The sequence below is a fragment of the Delphinapterus leucas genome, chromosome 15 (genome assembly GCF_059928025.1).
Source record: "Delphinapterus leucas isolate spDelLeu-1000000601 "Yukka" chromosome 15, BTC_Dleu_Yukka2, whole genome shotgun sequence".
NCBI lineage: Eukaryota > Metazoa > Chordata > Mammalia > Artiodactyla > Monodontidae > Delphinapterus > Delphinapterus leucas.
The window spans coordinates 24,099,458-24,120,815 of NC_143143.1; the positions used below are offsets into that span (position 1 = coordinate 24,099,458).

General features: G+C 47.1%; 1 protein-coding gene across 5 annotated transcripts in view; it reads right to left on the reverse strand.

The window, feature by feature from the left end:
• The window catches only part of XYLT1 (xylosyltransferase 1), a 302,171-nt gene that overhangs the window by 41,625 nt on the left and 239,188 nt on the right, over window positions 1-21,358 (reverse strand). For 4 of the 5 annotated variants that reach the window (XM_089896096.1, XM_022552190.3, XM_089896098.1 and 1 more), the window contains one exon: window positions 7,134-7,214. The exons of the other annotated variant lie outside the window; for it this stretch is intronic. In XM_089896096.1, coding sequence (XP_089752222.1) covers window positions 7,134-7,214 — 81 coding nt within the window. The remainder of the gene's footprint in view (window positions 1-7,133; window positions 7,215-21,358) is intronic. 5 annotated transcript variants of the gene reach the window in all.

Here is a 21,358-nt window from a genome sequence, read left to right on the forward strand (position 1 = left end):
GTGTGCAAGAGCCCAAATGAATGAAAAGAAGCTAACGTGGTAGGAGTGGAAGCTACAGGGAGAAGCTCAGCTTCACTACCTCACACCAGAGGAGACCAGTCACAGGAGAGGCAGACTCTGACCTGATTGGTGGAAGGAATGTATCAGCCATAAGTACACGTGGCCTGGACATGGCAGGGAACTCCACAATGAACATACTTAGGGAAATGGTATAGCACAGTGGCTAGGAATGTAGACTCTGGAGCCAGACTGCCTGGGTTCGAGTCTCTTTCCCCGTTCCCAAGCTGTGTGTTGTTTAATCTCTCTAGCCTCAGTGTCCCTATCTGGAAAATGGGCATGATAATGACTGTACTTACACCATGGGATTGTTGTGAAAATTGAAAGAATTAATATCTCTAAGGTATTTGGGACAGTCTCTGGAACACAGTAAACTCTATCATTACACATGCCCTGGGCAAAGAGAGCTGACTTGGTTTTGACATTCAGGAATGGAAAAAAACCCAGCCTGAGCAGAAATGCAGAGTTAGGGGCCCAAATCCTGGAACTGAGAATCCCAGGCTTGGTGGCCCAGGCTTGGTGGCCCATGCTCTTCACATGGGCCCAAATCAGCTTGCACCTCCAAGAGTCTAAAGGTCCATTGAGGGCTAACTGATTTTCCCTATTTCACACATATTTAAAAACAATGTCTACTGCCTTCTGTTCTTATTGTAAAAGTAAAGGGGGCTTCTCTGGTGGCACAGTGGTTGAGAGTCCGCCTGCCGATGCAGGGGACACGGGTTCGTGCCCCGGTCCGGGAAGATCCCACGTGCCGCGGAGCGGCTAGGCCCGTGAGCCATGGCCGCTGAGCCTGCGCGTCTGGAGCCTGTGCTCCGCAGCAGGAGAGGCCACAACAGTGAGAGGCCCGCGTACCGAAAAAAAAAATAATAATAATGCAGTTCCTCCATAGAAGGCATGGAACACAAAAAGAAAGAAAAGAAAGAAATAAAAAATCATGCTCTACGTCTCAGAGATGACACTGCACATATCGTCCTTCTAGCCTTTGGTCCACCTTTGACATGCATTGTTTTGAAAAAAGAAAAGATTGAAAGTCGACCTCAAAACTCATACGGAGGCCCACAGAGCGTCTGTGTACACAGCCTTGTATGGGTGCCTGTGTGATGCCAAGCTTTATTTTGACATGGCGCCCATAACTGGATTAAATAAAGTGAACATGCAAACAGGGATAAACTCACCGGTTGGGTTTAAGAAAAGCAAGAGGGAAATGCAATCTGCTTTCCCCATTGGAGATGAGATATTAATTACCTCCTCCCATCAATCATGGTACTAGGAGACAGATGGGGAGAGAGCTCTTCTCCTGATAAGCAAGTTGGCACCAAAGGGCCTCCTGAAAGCAGACTTGCTTAGAGGAGGGTTCCTGGCCAGGCTCTCGATGGATTTGACAACTTTTGGTTAAACAATTGCCTATTTATACATCAAGAGAGGTTTGGGCCTGAAGATTAGTTCAATGTCAGAGAGAAGAAGCTGCTGAAGCTGCTTTAGCTGCCATTCTGGTGCCCAGCGAGGGACTGCCGCCTCTAGCAGGTGGGCCCCAGACCAGGGAACAGGAAGAAACTTGTTTATGCCACTTCTGACCTGAGGGCTGGGACCCCTCCTAGCTTCCTTCTGGTCTAGTCTTCTAACATTTGAAATGCTAGCTGTTTCTCTAAGAGTTGTAGAAAGTGTTTGGAAAACATTAATCACGTGTATATGTACCATCTTCAAGGCTTTTCCACTGTTGTCACCATCACCACTATCAACATCACCACCATCATCAACTTAATTTGCGCAACTAACTATTGCAAGAGCTTACTCACATATCCACTCATTTAATTCTTGCAGCAATTCTGTGAGATTGGTTTTATTATCATTATTCCCATTTTACAGATGAGGAAACTGAAGCACAAGTGATTGATGTAACTTACCCAAGGCCACACACCTAGTGAGCGCTCAGCATACGAACGCTGGCAGTGGGGGTCCAGGACCCAGATTCTTAACTGCTATGCTATAGGTTTTATGATGTCTGTATGAGACTTTCCTCAATATTTCTTTTCTAAACCAACTTTAGATAGCTTCAACTGTTTTCTTTTAAACTTAGTCTTATTCTAAGCATCATGTCCATGGAATCATCGATTAGATGGGCTAATTATATAAATTTTAGTTGATATACATAAAATCAATACTAACTCTCCCATGATGCCCATTTATGAACACCCCAAAATAATCTCACATATCACTGGTGGATTGTGAACACACTTTGGGATAGGGTGACTCTAGAAAGTAGGGGGAAGACTGATTTTCCTCTCTTGCTCCTTTAAAAATGATTCTGCTTAAAATCAGCAGAGCTTTGCTCTTTCATCCACACACTCCAAGAACTGAAAACAACAGGTCCTCTCAGATGCAGTCACTAATCATGGGGGGATAAAAGTCAGACCTAACCAGACTCCAATGCCAGCTGTGTGGGACCCTGGGCAAGTTAAAGCAACTCTGCAAGCCTCAGTTGTGCTCTTTAAAAGAGGATAACACAACTCGAAAGCGCCTGGCTCGGCACTTCCTGTGGTCAGCGAGGATACTCAGTCCTCCACGATCCCCACATCACTGTCCGGATCTTATAAAGAAGAGGACATGAAGACATGGAGAGTCAAAGCCATTTGTCAAAGTCCCCTGGCTGTCATACGGCAGAGCTGGCATTTTGGCACAGGTGTCTGGACTCCATTGCCCATGCTCTTACCACCACACCACACTCTGGCCCAGGCCTAAGCACTGGGGCCCTGGTGACCTTGAATTATTTGGAGAACTTAGACCAATCAAGGCTGGGAAATTCCCAGAGGAAACTCTATTCCGGCTGGGAATGAGGGAAATGATTTTCCCTTTCCATCTCCCTGTAAGGGGCCTGTCCCTACACCCTGAGCCTTGATCAGGCTGCCGAGATTTGGGAAACTTCTCCAATACTCCCCGAGCAGAACCCAGGAGTTCCTGGGGATGTTTGCCAAGACCTGCTTCTTCAGGACACTTACTTCTTTTAGGCCTGCAGAGGTTATCTGGGAAACTGATAACTGTGCTGTATGTCTTTCAATATATCTATAGCTACTTCATTTTTGGAGGAAAGCAAGGAAATACAGTGGACACAACACTCCCCTTGATTTAATTATAGGAACAGTCAGAACCAATTTGGCAGCTATTAAAGTACCAGTTTGCCTTTATGCCATCTCTTAGCAGCGGGAGCTGGAAGTCCAAATTGGCTGCTAAAGGCTGAAGTTGGGGACGGGAAGGTCAAAACTGCTATTAGGAACCACGTGGAATTAAAAAACTAAGGCGCCCTGTGGCCTATTTGGTATCTCACTGCTTGCTTTTGTCCCTCTCCATCTCTCTGTCTTTTAAACTCTCTTCCTCTGTCACACTGTCTGGTCCCGAAGCATGAAGCATCAGAATGGGAAGGCATTTGGAGATCATGTCATTCAACCACTTCGTTTTTCAAAGGGAGAAAATGAAGCCCAGAGAAGCAGAGTGGCTGCCTCAAAGCCACCCAGCATATTGGAGGAAAGCAGGACCAGAACACAGACAGGCTGCATCATGCAGGGATTTGAGCTTGGGCTCTGGGGACACACTCACTTAGGTTTGAGTCCTAACCCTGCCCCAGTTGCGTGAGCTTAAGCAAGTTACTTCACCTCTCTGAGTCTCAGTTACCTTATCAGTAAAATGAGGCTAATACGTTGAGAAGGGTCACCGTCTGGAGCCAGAAAATTAAACCAACACAAAGGGAAAGAGAACAGAAGTTAATGGGTGAGGGTGGTCAAAAGGTACAAACTTTCAGTTATAAAATAAGTAAGTTCTGGGGATGTAATGTATGGCACGGTGACTACAGTTAATAACACTGTGTTGTACATATTTGAAATTTGCTATGATCTTAAAAGTTCTTATCACGAGAAAAAAGATTGTAACTATGGGTGGTGATGGATATTAACTAGACTTATTGTGGTGGTCATTTTACAATATATACATATATTGAATTGTTATATCACTTACTTGAAACTAGTATAATATGTCGGTTATATATTAATTAAAAAAAAGATTCTTGCCAGTGAACTACTTGGCTATTTGTTGTGATGTGTTTATTTTACTTTAACCCTCTCCAGAAATAATAAGAAATAATTAAGCAGCCAGAAAAGAAAAAAAAAAGAATTAACAGAGTCTGGGCTTGATGATATCATTTGAACTGCTTGATTCAGCTATGTCTGAAGTCAGATACTAATGTTTTAGTTGCATCACCCAATAACTTCCTTTACACTTTAAGCGAGTTTGAGCTGAGTTTCTGTCACTTCCCACCAAAAACGGTCCTTCCTAACATGCCATCAGTGCAGAGCCAGAGCGAAGCCCCATCCAGGCTGCACCCGTGGGAGACATGAGGGAAGATGGGCGTGTCTAGGTTTGTTCAGTGAGGCCTCAACTGACAAAGAGGAGAAAGTCACCGTTGATGGCTCATTTTACTACTGAATTAATTCTAAATTAATCTCCTGAATTCATCTAAGTGAGAGAATCCCAGCTGAGGACTCATGCATGAGTGTTGGAACTTGAGAGCTGTTTTGTCCAGAGAGCCTTGGGTTTTGGGGTTTTAGAGGGAGATGCAAGCAACAACTCCTTAGCCTGCGTCTTTATCCTGCCCTTTATCCTGCTGTGCTGTTTGGGTACCACCTGTCAACTGCTGACGCACATCAACTGGACAAGATGTACTCATACACCCAGAGGCACAACTCTGGCCTATACACCATCTATTTATTTCTCCCACCTGCAATATTTGGGTCCAATGTTTATCATGGCAATGACATCATCACTACCACCACCACCACCACCATCATCCTCACAGGGCATTTATGATGTGCCAAATGCTTTATATACAACATCTCATTTAATCCTTCCAACAATCTCGTGCGTATAAGTCCATTAATGTTTCCTTTGGACAGATAAGGGAACCGGCTCAGAGAGGTTAAGTCACCAGTCCAGTGAAACACAGACAGGACGTGGTGGATCAGAATTTCAACCCAGGAGGTATGACCTCAAAACCTCATGATTTTAACCTCTGTGTTGTAGCCAGTTCCTAGCACAGGGCCTGGAAATAGTAGATAGAGAATAAATACTGAGCAGGCTGAAACAACAATACCAGGGTGGATGTAATTCAGACACAAGTCTATCAACTTACAGTGGATTCCTTTCTAATGATATGACTTTGCACAAAACATGTATTATGTTACTTGGAAGTGAAGAAGCATCTCCATTCTCTACCTAAGGGTGGGGATGCCAATATCTGGTCTAGTTCTGACAACTTACCACCTCCATGGAATCTTGTTCAGCTCTACCCTGCTTCCATGGGCTTTGGGGCCAGAGAATTGGGTTCAAACTCTAGCACTTACCAGCTGTGTGACTTTGGGAAAATCATTTGGGCTCCCAAAGCTCCCCTTTCTTCTCCTGACAAATGGAGATAATAATACGTATTTTTACATTGAGTGGCTGTAAGAATAAAGTTGCATCCCGTGTGAAAAGGGCCCAGCAGAGCAACGTGCACTTAGCAGGAACACAGTCCACTATATGTCTACCATTCTTCTTTATCCACCAGGCCTCTCCAGTGTAGTGGCCAGAACACGCTATATTAATCTGTGCTAATTTACAGAGCACCTTCAAGTCTGGGGGCTCCTTTTAAGTGTAAAGAATGCAGGCTGCCAGTAGGACAGGCCCAATCTAGAAACAGACAGCTGGATGCAATCAAAGTTCAAATTGAGGAAAATGATACAACCCAAGGATTCTGGGGTTACTTCTTGAAAGCTCAGGAAATGGAGCTCGCTGCTTGCTTCTGTCCCTCCCTTCTGTGGATATCTGGGTAAAGGGGAGCACAGAAACAGCTAAAATGACACTTCCATCGGCAGTGGTAGAGAACACCTACAGCAGAGCCGGCAAACTGAAATGCCAACAGGGTGAGGTAGGGGAGAGGGCAGCAAGGACTGCAGCAACCTGCAGAACGTGGGCTTTATCTAAGGACCAGATCATAACTTCCATGAGAAAATTCAAGCACAGATTTAGTGGACCTTTGGCTCTTTTAAGATGAGCTGGAAATCTGGATTTCCCTGGGAAATATTGCTATTTTTAAATGGGGCTATTAACTTTCAAATGAAGCACCTGAATTAAACAAGACAAAACCAGCACGAAGGCCAAAGAAAACACATTAACACACTAAAGGTATCCTGTGAGCTGCCAGATTAAGTTCTGAATGCAACGCTAGGAAAAGGCTCTAAGATGGCAGAGTGATCCTGGGCAGTGTTTTATGTCCAGATGGTGGAGCGGACCCTGTGGTCTCTCCTACAGAGGGTGCTCAAGACTGTGTCCCTTCTAGCTGATCTCTGGCCACGGAGATTTAGACTCAGCTCAAAGCGGGACTGTAGTGATGCTGTTTGGCTTTGCTCAGTTTAAGTGAGAGAGGCACAACAGATCCAGGTTGGGCTTCTGGTGCCTCAAATCCCTGCCAACATCTTAGGCAGCAAGAGTGAGGCAATGGTGAGGGCACAGCACTGGGAGTCGGGATACTTGAGTTCAACTCCATGCTGGTATGAGACTCTTTCCTGCTAGAAGGTAAATTCCATGAGCGTGAGGATTTTGTCTTGTTCTCCTCTAGAAGGGTGCCTGGCACATGCTTGGCACTAAGTGAATATTTGTTGAATGACTGGCTGACCGAATGAATGATCTGGGGACATCATTTACTTAGACTATGGGCCTCAGTCTTCCTACCAATAAATTGGGTATAAAAATGACTACCCTAGTTTCCTTGAAGGACAGCCATAATGTGATAATGGACTCATGAAAGGGCTTGGGGGAAAAGGTGTAAAGGACTATGACATGATGAGACACATTCCCTGTTATCTCTGTCCCTGGCTGGTAGGAGACACCATTTCAGATGCTACAAAGAAAAGGCCAAGGCCCATCCATGCCATGCCTCTCTCCCATCCTCAACTTTTCTCTGGCTGCATCAAACCAGCCTAGAAGGAAGCTCCCAAATGATCACTCAGATTTCCATTTCCCTTTTGCACAAGGGTAGGGGGAGGATATACTACCTGGCATTGTCCCGGCCGTGTGACTTCAAGAAATTCATATCTCGGTATCGGGAGAGAAATGCCACCAGCTGGTCATTTGTCCTGTGGAAGCAAACCGAGAGGAAAGTCAGGGTCCTCCAGAAATCATGGAGACTGTGTCCTGGCTCCTTTCTTTGTCACAGAAACCAGGTCCCCTCCTTCTTTCACACCATGCAGGTAGGTAAGGCATCTTCTTTCATGTGTCGCCATCACTGAGCTTACCACAGTATGCTAAAATGGACTGTTTGTCTCTTACATACTCCATATGCTGTGAACTCCTTGAGAATAAGCATAGTACCTTATTTGTTTTGGAATCTCCAGTACCCAACACTGGGCTTGGCAAACCGTAAGGCATCAGTGAATACTTCAATGCCAGATACAGAGTAACCTCAGGGCCTTTGCACTTGCCGTGCCTGGGAAATTCTACCCCATATCTTTCCATGTCTCCTCTTGTCATCCAGGTCTCCTTTCAAATATCACCTCTTCAGAGAGGCTTTTTTTTTTTTTTTTTTTTTGCTGCCCAACCTAAAGGAGCACCTGCCTCCCCTCACCCCCATCACATCACTATATTCACAACATGAGCTCATCACCATCTGAAAGAGCTGTATTTGCTCACATTAGGACGTAAGCTCCGTGAGGACAGAACCTAATGAAACTCACTCATCACTGGCACATAGTAAGAGGTACATTAATGTCTGTTGGATGAATGGATGACTCAAGGTGAGATGAGTTTAAACTGACTCCTTCAAATGCGTTTTGAGGAATGAATGAGTCAATGAATGAATGAAGCCATAACCCCCAGGCTGACTGAGAGAACTTTAAGAAATATGAAGTGCGATGCAAACGGGTGACACTGTTCCCGGCATTGTTATCCCAGATTTATCGCCATCAATCTCGGCACTAGCGGTGTAGTCACAGCTGATCAGCTTGTGCGTACAGCTGTGACGGTACTTTAAAAGGCAGTCACACGGGGTCTCCATCTGCCAGAAACGCGGTTGCCTCTTACGCTGAATAAACCCGAACAGGTAAATGGTGCTGAAGTGACAGCTCCTTTATCATCTGGCTTCTCGGCTCAGGGATTTTTACTTAGAAGGAAAGGGTTAACCATTGTTTCAAATTGGGAGAAACGGTGAAGGCGCACCTCTGGGAAGAGAAAGGAGGCTAGACTCTGGGGGGCAGGCGGGTGCCTAAGAAAGCGATGCCTGTGCTCTGGAAGCAGAAAGGGCTGGGGACAGATCCCAGCTCCACTCCTGACCCAGCTGTGTGTCCTACGGTAAGTCATTCAACCTGAGTGGCGGCCTTCACCTGGCTGCCCTTCACACAGGAGGTATACGTACTGATTGGATAACTGGGTGGACTTAAAGGGCATACAGTAGGTGCACAATAAATGCGAGCTGCTCTGCTTTGGGCCTCCCACCACCCGGTCAGGGCCGCCCTCACCCCTCACCCCCTCCTTCAGTTCCCTGCATCACCTGCAGTGGCGCCACTCCAAGCCCCCTGCTCTCTGGTTGGACAACTATTGTTGACCAACTCATAATTTCAGCGGAGGGGGACGGAGAAGTTAACAGAGGCTGCAGTGGAAACGAGCACTGCCGACATCCCGTACTAATTTACAGAAATCAACACCACTTCAAAACCTGCCGTTCTAGTGGCTGCAAGATGCCAGAAAAACCCCGTGTGCATACAGCAAGGTAAACCCGCCCAGACACACACGCAGAAAGCTTAGTCCTGCGGATGCGCACAGAGGCGAATCCCAGGGACACAGGCAAAAGGCCAAGTCCACGTGTCCATGCGCACGTGGAGCATCTCCGCAAACAGGCGACGTAAAGCCCACGCGTGCTTCCCTCCCAGTTACGGGTTGCTGTGGGCAGAGGGCCTCTTGAAGTTGCTGGAGAGGTGGAAACTAAACCAGCCTGCAAAGGAAATGAAAGCAATCTCTCTTTCCAAACCATAGAGGCCCGTTCCATCTCCGCGTCTGTAGCAGTTCCTGTTTACCAACCCCCTCTCTACTCCCTGCGACAGTTCATTATTGTCCTCCTGATGAATACCGGGACAAGTTAACCTCTGAATGGGTCCCTGGCAGCAGGAATAATAAAGAGGGGCCTCTGAGCGGCCTCAGTGGCAGGATTGAAGGGGCCGGGCCGGGGCTCCTGGGCCCCCTCTCACGAAGCCTCAGGCCTCCCAGGGTCAGCGGCTGAGGCTCCATTTAGCAGCCCCAGAAAGCGCTTTTCAGGGCCCCGAGCTGGGGCCATTGTCACATTTACCGCTTCACTGCATCCCCATCTGACTGGGATGAATAGGCATTTAGCGAATTTACTTAGCGATGCTTCCACATGAAATCGTCTCAAAAGATGACATCTTAGGGGAGGGAGCGTAGACAGGGAGGGGGCTGCGTATTCCAGGCCCAGAGCTTGTGGGTAAAGCGATTTTCAAAGCACAGCGCTGGGTCCTGGCTGCGCTGGACACGGAGGGGCCCCTGCCTCCCCCTCCTTGGGTGAAGAGCCTGCCCCTCGAGCTAAAACCTGTCCCCCAGCCTTTCTGCAGGGGGAGACAGAATTCGGCTGAGGACCAGGTTTCCCTGTGGGGCTTTCCGACGCCTGTTGGTAATTGCCTACATAATATTTAGTTCCCTCTGAATAATTAACAGCTTGCGATCTGTTGTCATTTTACCCAGTTCCATGCTCTCTCCCACTCTCTCCCCCTCACACGCATTTCTCACTCCTTTCTGGTGGAGTCATTTGCCAAATGAATTCCACAGCTCATCACTTGTGTCTGTCTCCTCCACAATTTTCTTCCACCTTTTGTGGAAATTATCAGAAGACACGTCTATGCCAGTTCCTCCGATTCATGGTGGGGCCTCTGGGACCCATCACTGTGGCCTTTGGAGCCACTGGGACATCTTTATGGGAATATGTAAGTAAATAAATATTATAGTAAATAATTTGTTTTAATAAATACATTTATTTTAATGTAAATAAACTTATTGGAACCATGTGGGAACCTCGGTTAGAAGGAAATACATGAATAGTAAAATGAGCTCCTGAAGCACCACCATTATGAAATGTCCACCATGCCCTAGGCCCCAGGGCAGACTTTTGCTACAATTTATTGCAGTTAATAATCACAAAGAGTCTCTAAAATGCGAGTTTCATTCCCATTTTACAGATGGGCAACTGAGACTCAGAGAAAACACCCATTTAGTGAACAGTGCAGAACTAGGATTGGAACCTGGTTCCAAATGCAAAGCTCGTGTTTGCTACTAGATGGCTTCTACAAATGAATGAATGGATGAATGAATGAATGAATGAGTGAATGAATTCCATCCCAGGTACAAGAGAAAACATACATGTGTTCCACTGCCTCCTTGTTCAGAGCCTGGTCTTGGGACCAGCAGCATTAGCCCACTGCTATTAGACATGCCCTACCTCAGGCTCCACCCAAGATATACTGAGTTAAAATTTGCCTTTTAACAAGACTCCCAGGGCATGTGTGCGCCCTTTAAAGTTTAGGAAGTGCTGCTTCAAGCCAAGCATGAATATTGGTAGTTAATTCTCTTCCTCTTCATCTTCTCCCCACGGTCTCTTCCTGAGAGCCCAGACTTCAGGCAGGTTACTTTCATCTCAATAAGCCTCAGGTGTTGGGAGTATTAAATAAAATAATGCACGTAAGACCCGTGCGGTAGCACCCAGCCCACAGTGAGCCCTTGATAAAGGTTAACTGCTATTTAAGAGTATTATTATTGCCATCGTGAGCATCAGAAGCTTAAGACATTTTGAACTGAGGACAGCAGTATAAAGACCCAACCTGATTTGAACTTGGAAAGCTCTCTGTGCTTCATACCCACGAATTTTCTGCGGAGCATGGTTTGGGAGATGCTCCACAGAAGGGAACCTGTCTACAGTCTCCCAGCTGGCATCACAGTTATGAACTGGCTCCCAGAGGACCACCACACTGCTGTGTGTGTCAGATACGCATGTAGCTCTGGGCATGAAGACACCCAGGAAGAAGGGGGATAGCTCTTAGGTCCTCGGGTGCCCAGAAGTCCAGTCACAGCCCAGTCTGTCTGCAGGCAGCGAGTGGCAGGGCAAGGAGCGGATGGGACCTGCTCAGTTTCACTTGGAAGGAGCCCATCCCAGAGCCAACTGCCCTCCTCTGGGTCCCTCCTGCCCACCCCGATAGCCCTTCCCTGATACAGGATGCTAACACGCTGCCAGAGGTGTTCATGGCTGATGGCGAGGCTGACGGCGCTAAAGCAAAGTTCAGCACAGAGTTTTGTGAATGTCAGGATTTCAAACCCCTGATGCTGCCAGGTATGCCCAGACCCCAGAGGGCACCGGATGTAGCCCTCCTGGAGGCAGTGGGCGGGCCATTTGTGGAGCGAAGTGTGTGTGAGAGGCAGTGGATGGAGGCCTGTGGAATCGGGCAAGCTGAGCATTGAGGCACCTTCAGTCTGAGCTCAGTATATACTACAGTATTTCCCCAACTTCTTCCACTAGTGTATCATCTGTACAGTTATTTCCTATATATGTTCAATTTAAGTACCACCTTTGCATTACCCTATGCAACAATATTTGTGGTAGCTGATGTACCCTTCTATTTTTCAAATTTCAAACGGCAAAATACACATAAAATTTGCCACCTTAACCACCTTAAGTGTACAGTTTAGTTGTATTAAGAACATTCATATTGTCGTGCAACCATCACCACCATCCACCTCCAGAACTCTTTGCATCTTGCAAAACTGAAACTCTGAATCCATTACACAACAACTCCCCACTTCCCCCTGCCCCCGGCAACCATCCTTCTACTTTCCGTCTCTGTGCATATTCAGAGTAGTCAAACTCTAGGGACCTCATGTAAGTGGGACCATACAGTATTTATCTTTATGTGACTGGCTTCTTTCACATGGCACAATGTCCTCAAGGTTCCTCCCTGTGGTGGCATGGGTCAGAATTTCTATCCTTTATAAGGCTAAATAATATTCCATCCTGACGTACCGTTTTTATGTTTTCTCCTATGACATGTGAAAAGCAATAATGATGCCTTGTCCGTGTTCCTCCTAAAGCAACTGGGCCACCAAAGGCATATGGAGAGTGGCCATCTGCCCCGGGGTGCCCAGGACTGAGGGGGTGCCCAGGACACAGAAGTTTTCATTTTAAACTCAGGTGGTTCTGGGCACATGGATCTGCCACGAGATGTGTGACCCCAGGAGAAACGTCATCCTCCATCTTTCTATGATAAACCCGAGTACAGAAAACCACGATGGTGGGAAGGCCAACTGTAACCCTCTCCTGTGCTTTTAAAATTATAACCATGAAACTCAGGCTACAGCAAGATCATGAAACTACAGCAGAGGCAACACCAGCATCTAACACGAGTACCTACTATGTGGGGACACTATTTTAAGCACTCTGTACCTATTAACCCACTTATTCCTCATGGCGACCCTATGAAGTAGATGCTGTAGTATTTATATCCATTTTTTATTACAGAAACGGGAATATGCATCTTCGTGGCTTTTTTTTTTTTTTTTTGCGGTACGCAGGCCTCTCACTGTTGTGGCCTCTCCCGTTGTGGAGCACAGGTTCCGGACGCGCAGGCTCAGCGGCCATGGCTCACGGGCCCAGCCGCTCCGCGGCATGTGGGATCTTCCCGGACCGGGGCACGAACCCGTGTCCCCTGCACCGGCAGGCGGACTCTCAACCACTGCGCCACCAGGGAAGCCCCAGACTTCATCCTTTTAATGGCCGCACAGCCTCCTATGGAATGGGCACAGCTGATCCCCTAGTGATGGACATTTAGGTTGTTTCCTCATTCGCCTCCCTGCTTGCAGGTATTGCTCCTACGAACATCCTCGCACATTTATCTTTCCACATGTGGGTATGATAGATTTTTGTAGGATTAAATTCCCAAATGTGGAACTGTTCATGCAAAGGATGCCTTTGAGTCTCTCTTTGCTTTCAGAGAGACTCATTACATGGACTGAGGCTGCCCCAAGGGTTGAGGGCATGGCTGGGGCTCACATCATTACACAGGAACTGACCAGCTGGCTACCAGTGGTGTGGGCAGGGAGAAGGAAACTGTAAAGGGGATGGAGGTGGGGAGGCTGGTGGGCTTCTCCAGCAGGCTGGCCAGGCCTGAGCAGGGGCCTTCTGGTTTCCCCATGGTACCAACAGCCAGTGGGACCCAAATGAACCTTCTGTCAAGCAGCATGGGTGTGGGAGGCACAGAGATGGCAGAGAACTGTCCTCCTCGGTACTCGGGGCAGATGTTCCAGCTAGTGCCCATCTGTCCACTAATAGCCCCGGGATTTTCCATCAGGCACCTTGGACGATACTTTTCAGGAACCTGGCTAGAGTCATGAGGCGAGCAGGCACTGGGTCTAATTCCATTCTGTTCCTCCAGGACCCGGTACACAGTAGGTGCTCAACAGTGATTCAGCACAGCGTCCGCCCCATGGGACGGGCTCAGCTCCCAAGGGCGGAGAGCACAGGCATTCACTTCTACATCTGTGCCTTTGCCCATCCCATTCCCTCTGCCAGGAATGCTGCTCCCTGTGTCTCTGACCTGGGAGAGATGTGGGGCAGAAAACAATCATAATGAGGGTAGAAAACATGCCTTTTGTTGCCTGCAAAGTGCTAAGTGCTCCTCCTTCTTTTAATTTCACAGTAACCCCATCACGTGGGTACTAGTTTATATGTGAATAAAGTGGGACACAGAGATTTAACAGTTTGGCCAAAGTCTTAGAAGAGGTGGAGGTGAGATCTGGACCTCAGCACCCCAGGTCGAGAGCGCAGGCTCTTTTCAATCCTGCTTTCCTCGTGGTGAACAGGCTACAGGAATGTGCTTCATTTCTTTAGAAAGAGCCAGGAAACAAGCAGAGGAAACCGCAGCCACCTTCTGACGCCTCCTGCTTCCTTCCAAGGGGATCGTTGTGGAGCATAGGTTGCACATCAGGCGTCGTCTGTCCGGGGTGTGGGCCTTTCTGTGGCGCCGTCTACAATCTGACCCCAGCCACCTGATTCCTCGCACTGCACTCCATCCCACAAGCGGATTCAGACCCATTTTTCCATCCGGCTTATTTCTTTTTGGGTTGGGGAGAGACACTCCCATCACTGTCCTCGACTTTCCAGACGGCTCATGCTTGAGCCTTACCGAAGTCTTCTTATCTGCTAGGAAATCTCTCAGGAAGGCCAGAACTCCAGAACAACCAGAGGAAAGGCCAAGTTCAGAGTTCCCTGAAGAAGAGGCAAGAGCAAAGGCAACTGGAGATAAGAGAAGGCAACCCCTGATTCGAATGTAGTGGAAGCTCATAGCGAGACCTGAGTGCTAGGATACAGGGAAAGCTAGATGCTGTAATTCTTCCTGGACCCTGGGGACATAATTACAGCCACAGTTGGGTACCTGAGGAAAAGTGAACTGGATAAAATGCAGCCCCAGCTTCTAGACTCCACTCTAATCCATCCTCGGGGAAGCAGTTGTAAGATCTTCTAAAACGTAAGTCTGATCGTGCCCCTTCTTCTACTTAATACCCTTGGTGGTTCTCCATCCCCTGCAGGACAGTGTCCTAACTCCTTAGCAAGGCTAGAAAGTGGGTTGTCAGCTGGTTCTGCCCGTTCAGTCTCGAGATTACTTGAAGTTCTCTAAATGTTCTGTGCCCTTTCATGACTTTAAGATTTTGCAAGTTCCGTCTGCTCTCCTGGGAAACATGATTTCCCAGTTTGATAGGTCAGAGGCCAGACCCCTGGAACCTCAGTGGGTAAGGCAGTCATGGTACCTGTCCTCTAGTGGCGGGGACAGTGGGGCAGGCAGACAAACAGGGAGATTCTTGGGATAGGGGGTGAAACGCCAGGTGAACTAAAGCACAAAGCATTCTGGAGGCACTAGGGGACAGCTCTTCCCCTCCACACAGGCAGACAGCAAACTAGGTAACCACCTGGATAATAAAACCAATTGCTTTTAATTGGATGCACCTTTTTGTTACTGGTGAAAATGACGCAGAATTAAAACATGCTCACTGCGTTTCTAGGAACTGGCAAACCATTTCTCAAAGCCTCAACACTTTCACAGAACATTTGTAAAACACACATTTTTCATTTTAAGCATACATCAGCCATTCTAAGAGGCAGTTTATCTGACTTTCCATCGGTGGGAACTCTGAACACGTCAGCCCTTCCTCCAGATGGCTGTAATGGAAAGGTAACTGACAACAATCAGCACCCAGAGGCCGAGCCTGATAAAATAACATTGCTGGAATCACGAATGAAGAACTGAATTGCCATTCAGCTGCGCGTGCACGCGTGTGTGTGTGTGTGTGAAGTCTGTTTGATTGTATTTTAATTCTCTGAAATCTGGTTGTCCTCATATGCCACGAGACATCTCAAATGAGCAGAACATTTGGTTAACTAAATCCTGCATCCCTTTACAACGACTCATGACAGCCGGTTATTTGATTTGGTTTTGAGGGGGACAAGACAAGGCCTCCTTTGGAGGACATCAAAAGACTGAATCTTAAAAGTAAATGCGATTTATGTGGGAAAGCCAAAACTTTGCTGCAATGAAAGCTGTTTTTAGAAAGGTGTTTGTAGAAGTTTCTCTCTGATCTTTGCCACTTTCTTGCTGTTTGATTTTAAGCAAGCTCGCTGAGTCTTAGTTTTCTAATCTGCAAAACAGGAATGACAATGGCCTCTGAGTTGCCTGTGTGTTGGGGGTATGGCACGCACAGTACCTGGCCCATAGTAGGTGTTCAGTAAAAGGGAGCCTTCAGAAGGAAGTCCCTAGATCCTTTGCTTAGAAATGCTGGAGGGAAGGCATTCCCACTCCTTACCAATCTTCTATCAAGCTGTGACATTTTAACTCTTATATGCCTGTGTTCCCATTTATAAGTTATATATGTTCAGTTCCCTTGACTGTAAGCTACCTGAGGACATGAACCTTGTCTGATTCGTCTCTCTTTCCCCAGTGTCCAGCACAGGCCTGAAACAGGGCAGGTTCTAGCAGCCACATGCCTCTTCCTCTTTGGGTCCTCATGCCTGTTTTAGAGTGGTCCACAGAAACTGCTCTAAACACGTGTGCTACATTCCAGAATGAGGGCTTTTCTGTACTGTCCCTTATGCTGGCGACACCTTTCCTACACATTTGCCTGGTCAATTCCTGCCTGTTTTTGCAAGAATCAGCTCAGTGTCAGTTCAACTGGCAAGGGATAGAGTATAAATGAGTGTTAAACTAAACTGATCTGTATTGGTAAGTTCAACTTTCCTTCTGTGTGTATGGCTAAAAACAGATATTTTACACCATTTCACATTCCCCTGGGTTCAAACGATGGCAATGACCTATGATCAATTCCAAGTCACCAGACAAGGGTCCCCAATGCACCAACACTAACACATCAGTGTTTGAAGTGGTTAAAATAATACAGAGAGATGTAGGTTCAAGTTCTGGTTCCACCACTTATGAGCTGTGTGGCCTTGGGCAGGTCATTTCATCTATTTGAAGCTCAATTTCCTCTTCTTTAAAACTGAGGATGGGGGCTTCCCTGGTGGTGCAGTGGTTGAGAGTCCACCTGCCGATGCAGGGGACACAGGTTCGTGCCCCGGTCTGGGAAGATCCCACATGCCACGGAGCGGCTAGGCCCATGAGCCATGGCCACTGAGCCTGTGCTCCGCAACGGGAGAGGCCACAACAGTGAGAGGCCCGCATACCGCAAAAAAAACCAAAAAAAAAAACCTGAGGATGATAACAATACTTACACTTTATGGGGTGGCTATGAGGATTAAATGAAATAAGAGGGCATTAACTGTTGCTTGCAACTGAACAATCCTGGCTGATATAGAAACCGGTATCAGAAGTGGGATAATGACTGGTGGGCAGGGGAGAGCAACAGGTATCGCTTCTAGGTTGAGTAGCTTAGCCCACAGAAGGCTAAAACGCTAGCTATCATTATCGTTGTTATTATTATTACTTCTCCAGGACTGAAGTCTGCGTTCTGCTGGGGGTGGAATACAACAAGGATCTCCATCTCCCAGAACATCAGGGTTAGGTCAGTTCAGATTTCAGCCCTGGGGTGAGACTTAGCTTAGAGGACAGCTGACTGTCCCTGAGCACCTTGGCAGCCTGCCAGGTTCACTAGCCTGTTCGTATGGGAACCAGGTCAAGATGCAACACAGAAGAGAAGCCACACTCCTCCACGGAAAAAGAAATGCTGTAGCCACCCTTGCAAACCTCAAGCAGACACAGATTCTTGGCTCAAGAGAGATTCTGGAGGATCAGGACATGCTGCACCCTGGGTATTCTTTTTTTTTTTTGCGGTACGCGGGCCTCTCACTGTTGTGGCCTCTCCCCTTGCGGAGCACAGGCTCCGGACGCGCAGGCTCAGCGGCCACGGCTCACGGGCCCAGCCGCTCCGCGGCATGTGGGATCCTCCCGGACCGGGGCATGAACCCGTGTCCTCTGCATTGGCAGGTGGACTCTCAACCACTGCGCCACCAGGGAAGCCCAGATTCAGCTTTTTTAACTGGTATTACTGAGTTGTATGGACCCATTTCAACGGCGGTAACTTAAGCCCTGGTTTTATTTGACTGTCCGTGAACTCATGCATCCTGCTCATTGGGTAAAGCCTATCCATTTACAGGCACTCCTGATGTGTTTACTAGGGGTAATGCCTTAGTCCCACTCCCCTTTTGTTCTTATAGTGACAGTGTTTCTTAAGAAAAAAAAGTTTAACGAATGTCACCTGGGACTATTCCAAAGACCTGTTCACACATGGCTATGCTGGAAAGGTACTGGTACAAATTCACTGATCATTGATGAATTATCTGCAGTGCGAGGTCCTCGAATATTTTAACGGCTTGGATTATTAAAGAGGACTGTATTGTAAATTGTAAAACAGGACGTATGTATGCTGCCTGGGGGGAGTCCTGTCTGTTTTGCTCCCGTCACTCTACCCCTGCTCATCCATTCAGCAGATACTTATGTTAGACCTACTGCGTGTCAGCCACTGTTCTAGACGCTGGAGACACAGCGATGATCGACTGAGACCATGTCTCTGTGAGAACTCATCCCTGCTCCCGGGGCATCCACTGTATGTCCTGGATTAGCTTCCCTCCTGTGTATCGGGAACGGTACTAGTTATGTTCCATACTTGCAAGAATCGAGAACATAGTCACCCTGACGATCTGCTGTGTTCTGAGGTTCAGATGAGGATCCCCAGCTGAGAAAGGCTTGGCTGGCACAATGTCTGGCACATAATAGTCGCTTAATATACACAGGGACAAAGGTTGAATGAAATCCTTGAGGCTGTGCAAGGTCCCTGAAATGGAATTGCCAAACGTACATAGAACCCCTTTTACACCAAGGCAGATACCTGGGCAGGTCCAACTGAGATGAGTCCAACTGAGTGATAGCCAGATGTGCCACTGTCCTGCAGGGACATCACTCTGCATTGGGTGACCAGGTTTAAAGCTTGCTTATCTGCTTCCTTGCTGTGTGATCTTGTAAGTTACTTTACCCCTCTGAGCCTCTGTTTCCTTGTCTGAGTTGGGCAAAGACTTCATGAGATCATGTATGTGAAAGGCTCAGCCCAGCGCCTGGCACACAGTAAGTGCTTGATTATCCCAGAGCTCTTGTTGCCTGTTCCCTCTGAGGGAGAGGAAGGATGACTGGCTAGCTGGCTTCCCCAGGCACACCAGTTACAGTCATCAGGGCTTTCCCCAGGGGGAGCTGTGACCCTTGGGGCATGGACAGCGCCCAGGAGCTCAAGAACAGCCCGGAGATGGAAACAACCTAAGTGTCCATCATCGGATGAATGGATAAAGAAGATGTGGCACATATATACAATGGAATATTACTCAGCCATAAAAAGAAACGAAATTGAGCTATTTGTAATGAGGTGGATAGACCTAGAGTCTGTCATACAGAGTGAAGTAAGTCAGAAAGAGAAAGACAAATACCGTATGCTAACACATATATATGGAATTTAAGAAAAAAAAAATGTCATGAAGAACCTAGGGGTAAGACAGGAATAAAGACACAGACCTACTGGAGAATGGACTTGCGGATACGGGGAGGAGGAAGGGTGAGCTGTGACAAAGTGAGAGAGAGGCATGGACATATATACACTACCAAACGTAAGGTAGATAGCTAGTGGGAAGCAGCCGCATAGCACAGGGAGATCAGCTCGGTGCTTTGTGACCGCCTGGAGGGGTGGGATAGGGAGGGTGGGAGGGAGGGAGATGCAAGCGGGAAGAGATATGGGAACGTATGTATATATATAACTGATTCATTGTGTTGTGAAGCTGAAACTAACATACCATTGTAAAGCAATTATACTCCAATAAAGATGTTAAAATGAAAAAAAAAAAAACTGTCAACCTAGTGGATTTACCCTCTTGTCACCCTATTGCCATCATTTATTGATTGAGCACTTTCTCTGTGCCAGGCAAGGCACTTCACATTTCACAGCTTCATCCCCACGGCGAAGGCTGAGGTAGGTGACTGATGGTTCCCATTTTACAGATGAGAAAACCAGGGTATGGAAAGGATGAGCAACTTGTCCAAGGTTTCATGACCAGTAAATGGGATAGGCTGGCTTCAGACTCTGCTGACTCTGCAAGTGTACACTCGGATCCCTTTGCTACACTTCCCATGGCCTCAGTTCTGGAAAATTTCTGCCAAACAGAGATGAGAAAGAAGGTTTCTGGGTCCGGCTCCAGGTTACAGTGTCCCTACAGGAAACCCAGGGGCCTGGGGACTAAGAAACCCGAGTGGCGCAGAAAACCCAGCAAAGAGAGAAAAATAACTGTACTGAAACAACAGGGGGGACTGGCCTGATGGAAAATAACTACCTGAGCTATAATGTATATATCCACTAGCAGAAAATATTAGCTATTGTATTTCCCCTCTTCCAGCAGCCTGGTATAGCTCTCTACTTTTTTTCCTTCCTTTTTTTCCCCACTGCCAAGCAATTGATTAAGAACTAAAGCAATCTCATCATGGCGCTTTCCAATAAAAAACTTTTCACAGGTTACCTGATGCTTTTAGGATAAACTGGGGCTTCTTAACATGGCCCTCAGGGTCCCACAGCATCTGGGTCAGCCTACCTCTTCAGCCTCATTCTATTGGCTTATCCCCTTACCATACCCTGTCCACCTAACACTCTCAACTTGCTGCATGGGCCATGTTCCCTCATGCCTCAGGGCCTTTGCACACACAGCCCTCTCTGCCTGGAATACTCGGCCCCTATTTTTTTTTTTTTCACCCAATTAGTTCTTTCTCTACTTCTAACTCTCAGTTTAAGGACACTTTTCCAGGGAAGCTTTCTCTGATTCCCTAGAAGAGAAAAGGTTATATACATGTTGGCTTCCTATATTATATGTATGTGAACTTCTGTCCTAACAATGTCATAAGGATATAATTATTTAATGCTAATCTATGAAGGCAGGAATGTTAACCCTAGTGGTGGCTGTAACTGCAGATCCTAGCAAATGTCTGGCACATTGTATGTTCCCGCTAAGCATGTGCTGACTAGTCAGTCAACAGATTGACTATGTGAATGGATCAATCAATCAACAGTGAGGAACTTACATGTATGTGTATACCTGAATCACTTTACTGTACACCTGAAACTAACACAACACTGTAAATCAACTATACTTCAATAAAAATAAATAGTGAGGAACTAAAGCTGATATTTCATTAGAGTGTACTTTGCGGTCATCACCTTGGTTAAAAATTCATCTCTCACTTGTCAAATCAACACTGCAACCTGTGGCAGACTCATGGGACAAATTACAGACAGGGAGCCCAGACACATCCAGGCAGAACGATGGTGGGGAACCAGACACACAAAATCAACCAGATTTACAGAGAGCACTACAGGAACACATGCGTCCAGTCACTCTGGGAAATCTTTGAGAATTAGCTGGCTTCAGGGCATTAGTCAGCAACTTGCCTGATCGGCCAAGGAAAGACAAACGAGTCTTGTGCTTTGAGGGGAAGCGGGAAGCTGGGGTACGTCCTGAAATCAATGAGTCTCAGGATTCAATGTCATTAACCTTTTTGATTCAGATTGAGGTAGGTAGTGCAGGGTGATTTAAGTGCTAAGGGGCACCAGCTATTTCTGACAGGCTTATGCAGAGAAAGCTGAGTGGTAAGAACATCCAATTTGCTCTGGTTGACACACACTATGAAGGGCTGGATAGGCCTACAGT